Source organism: Poecilia reticulata, linkage group LG2, assembly GCF_000633615.1.
Source record: "Poecilia reticulata strain Guanapo linkage group LG2, Guppy_female_1.0+MT, whole genome shotgun sequence".
NCBI classification, from domain to species: domain Eukaryota; kingdom Metazoa; phylum Chordata; class Actinopteri; order Cyprinodontiformes; family Poeciliidae; genus Poecilia; species Poecilia reticulata.
Window position 1 is genome coordinate 37,536,743 of NC_024332.1, and position 8,977 is coordinate 37,545,719.

Sequence of the window (8,977 nt, forward strand, 5' to 3'; positions counted from 1 at the left end):
ATATATATATTTCTTTATGATTTTATTTCCAAAGAATTGTTGAACCTACAGTGATCTGAATGGACAATACTTTAGTGTTTTTGTTTTGCTGTAACGATATCTGGACTGACATTGAGGGGAAAACAAAATTGCATCTCTGCCCTCTTTGAAACTCTTATTTTGTATTCACTTTTATTTTTTATGAGAAACATGACAGCTATTATCTCTGCCTCACACTTAGCTTCTACGAAAACAAACTATCTGTTCTAGTTAAAATATATCAATGTGAAAATATAGAGAATTATTGTTGGCTTGAAGGAGATTATGCTTAATCTATAAGAAAGGCAACATGCCTAATCCTAAAGTCTGTCATTCCTCTCACATTTCCTGTGCTTTTCTTTGCTGTCTGCCCTCCGTCAGGTTTCAGACTAAGGAAGAGAGAGGTGTTGTGGGAGTCCAGTAATACTCTGGGGACTTGCCCTCATCTGATGGAGTTCATCCCCTGTGAGGATCCTGCCTGCTACCTGTGGCAAACCCAACAAAAGGGAAAATGCATTCCCACCAACAGCTCCTGTGGTCCTGGAACCGCAGTACAGAATGTGACCTGTGTCGACGCTGAAGGTAATGCTCAGGAACCAGAACATACCTGCTATGGCCCATTTTAAAATGCTCTGTCTGTTTTTTTGATTAAGCTTCCTGTTTTCAGCAAAATTTGAAAGATTACTGCATAAATAATATACAATAGAATAGGAATTTCTCCGAAATGCTTCAATCTACAGTAACTAGCAAAAGTATTTGAATCTTTTAACTGATTTTCACATTTTATATGGTTTAAAAAGTTTTCCACCCGTCTTACCTCACTAGAGTTCCTGTCTTTGCATGTTTGTTGTGTCCTCTGCATTGCTTGTAGCAAACTGCAACCAGAACTTGAACAGACTTTTTTTTTTCTTGCCTCTCCATAACTAAGGAGTGCATGACTACTACTTTTCATTTTACCTGGGGTGTAGGTCACTACAGCTCCTTGTGTGTTACCATGGTTACCAGCCTGTCAGATAAGGAGTATTGTCATGACGTATAGTAGGTTGTATTTGTGACAATGGACAGTGCTCTGCATGGAATGTTTTGTAACTTTATCCGTGTTTAAATATTCTACACAGCTTTATTAATTCATGATAAAATATGTTCATTAATATTTGCTGAAACTCTGAATTTATGTTGAAATTTAAATAAATACAGGCGGACTACATTCACTACTTGGGTGGCTTCTGCAGGAATGTAGATGAACTAGGTTTTATTTTGGGTGAACACAAAGCCATGCCGCGCTTCAGATATTTAATTGTAAAACATTTTCATAACATGTCCCGTATCACTTGTCCTTCCACTTCTCAATTATGCTCTACTTTTTGCTGGTCCATTAAATGAAATGCAAATAAAATCCATTTTGAGATGCTCACGCCATTATAAAGGTGGTAATATGAGCATCACTAAAATGTGTTGTTCCATTATTAATTAAACAGATAAACCTCAGTGACAATGCCTGAAGTTAAAGTACATTTCCATTTTTACACAGAAGGAGAGATGATTATTAACCTTACATTTAATATCTCAAACTGTACCTTTAACAATTTTCATATTTATCCATATAATTCTTGAGTGTACAGAGTTCATTTTATACAGTCTAGTCATTTCTATTTAAATGAATCCAAGCTACTAAGAATCTGAAACAGCTAATCCTAAAAATTCAAATGAATAAGGAGCTATAAAATTCATCAAGGTTACAGTGGTGCCAGCAATGCAGTGATGTAGAGAGACCTTACCATCAATTTTATTGTGACGCCTGAACCACCAAGTGTAATGTGATCCGTTGTGCTCGGGCGTATCATTAAGGTGGGTGACGGGAACATTACCATTAACGATGCATGCATTATTCATTATGGACCACTGTCAGCTTTATGGGCACAGAAAACACGGGCCTGATTAAAAGTCAGAATCCCTGCTTCCTACCAGGCATTAATTGCTCATCTCCATTGATTATGGGCCTAATTGGAGCCTTTTTTGTCCATGTTTTATTACTCTGTCACAATGGATCGGGTGTATGTTTGTCACGAATCCAGATGAAAGTCCAAACACATTAGCCATCCTAAGAGCCTAATGAGTTTTGACGGGCCGAGTAAGGAGGGAAGCTTTCGAAATTTGGTGGAAACAATCTCATCAGATTATTTAGAGTGGATTTCGTGTTTGTGGCTGATGAAAGATTGATGTTTTTTTATTTTGATTTTTGTCCTTCGACTGACCATTTGAATTCATTGGCATACTAACTATTGCCTTAGTTATGTTGCGTACTGTCAGCAGTGTTTCTGTTTTATAACAGCTACAATCAGAAAGAAGGACCCAAGTTCTCTGCTACCTTTGTTAAGAAAATGAATAGCAGTAAACTCATTGAAGAAAAATATATTTAGATAGATTAACTTGGATCGTGATGATTAGTTTTGCAGCCATGCAGTCATAACCCACTTTGACCAAGGTCAAGTTTCCACCTTAGAGAGATGATTCTTTCGGCACTTTTTACTGTTGTGCTTGAAATATAAATTTCGTAGACCTTGGAGAAAGCAGCTTCTAATTGCCTCTCTGACTACACATTCAGATTCAACACACTGAAGGTCCCTTTCCCAAATGTTGCCCAAATAAGAATGATGGACACTTTGTCTGTAGAGAGGAAGGCAATGAGGCATTATTGGTCCTGGAAAAATATAAAGAATAAGTACATTTGAAGTTTTCAAAGACTCTGGAATAATATATTTTCAAGTTTTTTTTAGGGTCAGGGGTTGTTTAAAGCTCCTGCTACTGCTATACCTGTGGTGGATTGAGCCTATCACAAGATGAAACAACATTTTATATACAATTTCACAATGGAACTAGATATGACAACAATTTTCTGAATTCTTCTTCCCCTGTTTCTTATTGTGTGACAGAAAAACTTTTATTGTTAGAATTTACATATTTATAGGTTGTTGATTAAATTCGAACAGAATGCTTAAGAAATAAAGAGACTGGAAGCACCAATTATTCCCCTCTCACTGAACTATGCAAAGATTACCAGTAATATCATATTTTTGCTGCATTCTTGATGTGTTTTGTTTGTTAATGACTTTCTATAATGCGTCATAGAAATTTCACAGTTTAATCGAGAAAGCAATGTTGTGAGGCAGAAATATTTTTGACTGACTGCAAGGTTTATACGTGGCATGTATACCCTCGACTTTCTTAGCTTCTGTTAACTTTTTTCTTACAAAAGGAGAAAGACATAAATGTTATGTGGACAGACTCTTAGTGCTAACCATATAAAGACAAAATAATGTGACACTTTTTTTCCTCCATAAGATGCTCAAACTTTGTGGCTAGCTTGTTTTGGAAACTAATCCCGTTTTTAACCTTTCCACAAGTTTACAGCTGACCCGTCTGCTATGCTTATCGGTGTTCAAGATGCCGTTTGTTCACAGTTTCACTCACAAAATCTCTGAGGCATCAGAGAACAGCTGTGTTTCCACTGGGATTTAAATACACACAGACACAAAATGCGCATGTAACTGGTTGCACTTTTCACGGCGAGTATGAGAGTAAAGGCTTCTGAAAAGTATCGTTGCAACAAAATAAAATGTGAAGAAGTTCTAATGGTTTAGATACTTTTGCAAAGCACAGTGTGGCCCGGGTAGACAAAAGAAAAAAATAACTGTAAAGGTTGTTCTGTGGGTTGTTCTGAAATTTTGCAGGTGAAGAATTATTTTCTTTCCTTCGATGACATCAGCTTTGCATCAGCGACTATTTAATCACATCCAAAATGTTGTCGGGGGAACCCCTGTTGATAGTTCTTACTTTGTGTTATAATGACGCCTTTTCTGGGATTTTTGTATGAATTATTGTGCACAGGGTTTGTACGGCTGCTGCTGATTGAGGGAAAGGTCAGCAGTAGCGACCGTTTCTTCACGCCAGTCTTGTTTACACAATACGTCTCTATTAAAAACCTGTTTCCATGTTGTGTTTTTCCCTAAAGTATTGCGTCAAGTGAAGAATAAATTTGCTTCCGCCGTGAAGCCCATTTGAAACAAATACAAGATTAATCCTCTATATAAATCATACTCAGAGGGTAGCATTTGAAGACCTGCAGACTTCTCTCTATTTTATCTTCCCACATAATGTAAGCTTTTTGTTTGCAGATTTTCTAGCATAGAACCAGAGAGCTAGACTGCTTTTCAAACCTGTAAACTTGTCTGTGTCTCTGCTTTTGAGGAGCACAAATGCATCACTTTTCAAACAAACTTAAGCTGATGGAGGTTTAGAGGAAGCAATCAGAAAACATCTCCCAGTACCAAAATGCCAGGTTGTTTTGCTTAGATAAGGAAATTCATAGAAATACTCGGGTCCAGATGGAATAAAATGAGTTGTTCAAGGACATTTCAGAGTTCAGCTAGAGACGTAAAACTAACTGAAGAACTTTCATAACTAAAAAGCACCACACTAAACACCAGCTTGTCAAAGTCTAGCTCTCTGGATAAAAAAATCTTAATATAACATTTGTAATAATAAAATCTTATTTGTATGAAATAATCAACATTTACAACTCCATTTGTACAGATAAAAAATGAATATTTGAGAGAGATAACTGTAAAAAAAGATAACTTGCTTACTGACGGATTTTGCTTTACTCAAGAGGTTTGTTGTTTGATTATTGATATTACAACAGAAGTGTAAAAACCTCAAACATGTCTAAAAACTCTGTGAAATTCTTAGAAGTTAATACCAGCCATTATATTACTTGGTAACTACTTGTCATAAAAATATTTATAGTTTGATTAACAATAATAACAAAGTCGGATGTTCTTTTGGATCAGTGTCAGGCATTCTGCATTAATCAGGATTTGAGGTATTTAAAAGGCTGATATCTGTCTCTGTCTGTCAGTCTTGAAAAAATCCCAGCCTGTGTTCTCATGTGTGGCTATTAAAACTGTATAATTTTATGTGCGTATTATTTTGTTGATTCAGTCAGATCAGATCTTTTCCAGTCTTTACAAGAACGTTTAGAGTGAAAGAGGAATTGCCAACTGTTCCAGCTTTTTCCCGTTTACATATAGTATGGGTTGGATTATCATCAGGTCACATTAAAACAGAGATTAAACTGCATCTGTAAGTCCTGCACTTTTATAAGCTGTTCTTCWTGACAGTGTGAGAATGAGAGAGTGGCGTTCTTCATTAGCTATCTGAAATTCACCTGGTGTTGGAGCAGCAATGTTRAGACKTTTTTGCAGAAACTCTGACTTGAACCAAAAGATTTTCACCAAATGGGAAATCGGAGTCATAAATATTACTGATGATGAGAGTTAAAGTGGAGGTATTATGTAAAATTAACTCTTTTTTCTTTTTTTTTTAGCTTTATGTCATGTTATAATGTTGCTTCTTCATCAAAATAAACAAAATCATCGATTCTTTCATGCATGTTTGAGAAATATTTGCTCTCACAAAGCCCTGCCTGTTTACCCAAAGCTTCTCCTGGGAGCTTCAGTCCCTGTTTCTTCCCCCATATATTTCCACCAAACCAGCAGCCACAGCAATTGGCAAACTCCTGGTTGAAATGCTAAGCTTATTATACAATCTACTATTCAGTCCAACTCTACTTACTGCCATAGTTGGCCTTACATCTCTTATTTATTGGATATAGTTTTTCTGACCCCTGTTGTTGTCCCCAACTAAAGTTAATACCTGGTCAGGAGCAGAAACTGTCGAATGATGAAATGTTGTGTTAAMCCTTAGAAGGGAAAGTGTTCTTCTGCAGAGACGCATTGGACATAAACACAAACTGGGAGTCTGCAGGTTGTCAAGTAAAGAAAAAATAATAAGGTTTTATTAATAAAACAAAAGGCATTGCAGTTCCAGGAAATCAAGAGAACACAGAATCTAAATTAATCTGCTGAGCGTGACAAGAATGAAAGTGAGAATGGATAATGCATTCACACAACATAAGAAGGGCAAGGATTTCTTAGCAACCAAGGAGAAATCCTCAGTCTACATGTACTAGTCTGGTAAATGAGGGACACAGAGATATTTCATGAGCTAGAATCTAGTGCACTAAAATYAAGGAATTGATCAATTGAAATAAAATAAAAAAGGCAGACTACAACAACAGTGCAGAATATTTAAAAAAAAAATCAAGCAAAGAATATYGGCATAATATAACGACTAGAATCATCCAAATTTCAAAATTACAAAAACTACTTAAGAAATCTTTACATCCCTTTCAGTTTCCATAAAACATTACTTCATATAGAAATGTGGAGTTACTAAGTTTAGGTTTACATTGTATTTTTAAAATTAGGGGTTGCAATTATAGATCCAGACCACTTGACCAAACAAAACATTGTTTAGGCAAGAGCAGGATAACAGATTTTAACAGCCCCCCCCTTTTTCTTTCGCTTACATATTGTWATGATAGATTGTTGTTGGTTATTGGGGCTCTAAACCAGCATAAATAACTGCTGAGATGGCTTACCCGCCGGGTATTTGCCCAAGGCTGAGTGAAGTTGTTTTGACACCTCGTTCAGCTCCTTCTCCTTGCAGAGTCAATRCCACCGATCGCGGAGGCTGCTGACTCAAATATACTCGGTTTATGTGTAACTGATGGCTGACATGACTGATTTTCTACCTCGTGTACTGCACTGGATGGTGACTTACCCAAAGCCTGCAGACTCTGACATTTGTGAAACTAACAATAACAACAACAGTGTCTCTCTCCAACTGTCTGCCTCTTTCCGCCTAACTGGTCAACAGTATGTAGTCAATGACGAGCCCAGAAAAGCCACTGGAAACATGGACGTATGGATGTCAGAGGAGGGGAAATTGTAAAGGAACATGCTTGGCAAGCTGATGTAGCCCAAACACTAATTGGTCATCCAGCCCAGTTTGTCACAACGCACTTGAATGGTGACTGGGATTTTGTCCAGTTCACCTTAAAGCTCCCCTGATATGTGATTATTAACTTTTAAGAAAAGTCGATGCCAATTTTTTTTCTATGGATTTAATGCTGAATAATAACAATGAGAGAGATTAATTGGTCGGTGGGCGTGCAGAGAAGAAATCATGTTGAAATTGCATGCAGTAGGCAGCGATATTATTTCTGAGTAAGAGCCCTAACTACAGATCCCTGTATTAATAATGCAGGAGGACCCCAGGGGCAGCCATCTTTCTGCACAACAGTACACCCTGAGACACACACACGCGCGCATAYACACACACACACACACACAAGTTGTAGCTTCGTGCTGTTATGTCATTTGTCCTCGGGCAATGGTTCCAGACAGTTTTGTGGCTTTTTGTTTGCTATTATACTCATTAGGCCCTTTTGTTTTCAGAGTAATTCATAAATCAATTGTTTTTATACAGTTTATTAAAGAAGAAAAAATAATCCCATACTTAGAAATAAAATGTTACCACAGAGTCCTTAAAATTGTACTTTAGCCTCTAGTGTTTTATATGTCAGAACATGTTTTATTGKATAATATTGAGTGCAAACATATGAGGTAACCTTGCTTATGTCTTTTATATAAGAGTAAACTYGCTTATTGTGCCCTTTCAGACAAGATAACAACAGAGCCTGCTGGATCGCTGAGGGCCTTCAGGTCGATTAAATTCCAACTCATGAAAATCTTATTCCCATCTTGTGTTGGAGCAAAGTGGCTGGAAATAGAATTAGACTTTCATTTCTGGGAGAGCAGCAAGAGTATTCATGGGTCGGTTCCTGGTGTCAAGATATGCCAAGGTTTTACAATGTTTTGGTTTGAAATGGCAAACATTTTTGATAATGTTCTTTCAGTTTTCACTCGTTTTAATTAGGAAACAAAGGAATTACATTTTTTCCTGCTGGATAGAGCATGAAGGAGTGCAACGCAAACTCTGCCTCACCTCTGTAAAACTGTTTCCAGGAGTTAGCAAGGTATTAGTGACATTTGTGACGACAGGATGGCAGATGGCATCTGGCTGGTAACTAGTTTCTTATACGTGTGTCATCATGTCAGCACTAGCCAGACAAAATCACATTTTATTTTTAAATAGGACTTGCATCAACAGGAAACAGGAGAATAGAGAAATTGYTGAATGAAAGAGAGTAAATCATTGTAYGTGCACACAAGGGGTGATTACTGGATCAGGYGAGAGTGATTAACATAATGTGGAAAAGCTGGGGTTAAGCACTGACTGGAGGATCTGAGTGGAGAAATAATAAAACAATTGTAATTACAAGGWGAACACAAGGAACAAATGAATAACAACTTGACCGAACATGACTAGATGACAAAGTTTCAACATAAACACGCTCAAAAGTAACAGAGTACACAGGGCCAAGTGCACAAAACAAGTCTGGTACAGTAAATCATTGCAGGACCTAAACTGACACATGAACAACTGAAAAAGGAAAAACAAAATCACAAAATGAAGTTGCACTGATATGCATTTGAGAACTATATAAAAGTTAAGAGAATAAAACTTTTTATATTTTCTGGCTGCATCTCATTCTTATATCTAGGTTTTTTTTTTATCTTACAAATGTGAAGGTTGAATTATAGAAATGTGTGTATGCAGTGTTTTATTTCACGCTCGTTTTGTATAAAGCGTGCCAGTCTGAAATAATTACCTGGGTTGGCGCGATGGTGAACCATGACAATGAATTCCCACGCAGCGTAAAATCTCAGTCAGCTCAAAACAATTATGTTAAATGCAGCTTCGATTCAGGTGCTGCAGCCCCCAGATCACTGCTTAGTTAGCTGCACTTTGGAAAWGTATGCATAGGAGGAAATGTAAACTTTTTCTTCCACAGCTTTCTTTGATTTTAGACTTTATTCTAACCTTTGACCTTACATCTCTACATTGCTGTTGTGTAAATATCGTCTGCTTTAAATTTTAACTTATTTTCCTATTATTTCATCAAAAGTATGTGGTGATATGTTCTTGTAAT

At 36.9% G+C, this 8,977-nt stretch overlaps 1 protein-coding gene across 5 annotated transcripts in view; it reads left to right on the plus strand.

Annotated features, from left to right (window-relative positions):
* thsd7ba (thrombospondin, type I, domain containing 7Ba) overlaps positions 1–8,977 on the plus strand; it is a 199,710-nt gene that overhangs the window by 97,760 nt on the left and 92,973 nt on the right. For all 5 annotated transcript variants that reach the window (XM_008403104.2, XM_008403129.2, XM_008403136.2 and 2 more), the window contains one exon: positions 400–600. In XM_008403104.2, the coding sequence (XP_008401326.1) occupies positions 400–600 (201 nt within the window). The remainder of the gene's footprint in view (positions 1–399; positions 601–8,977) is intronic.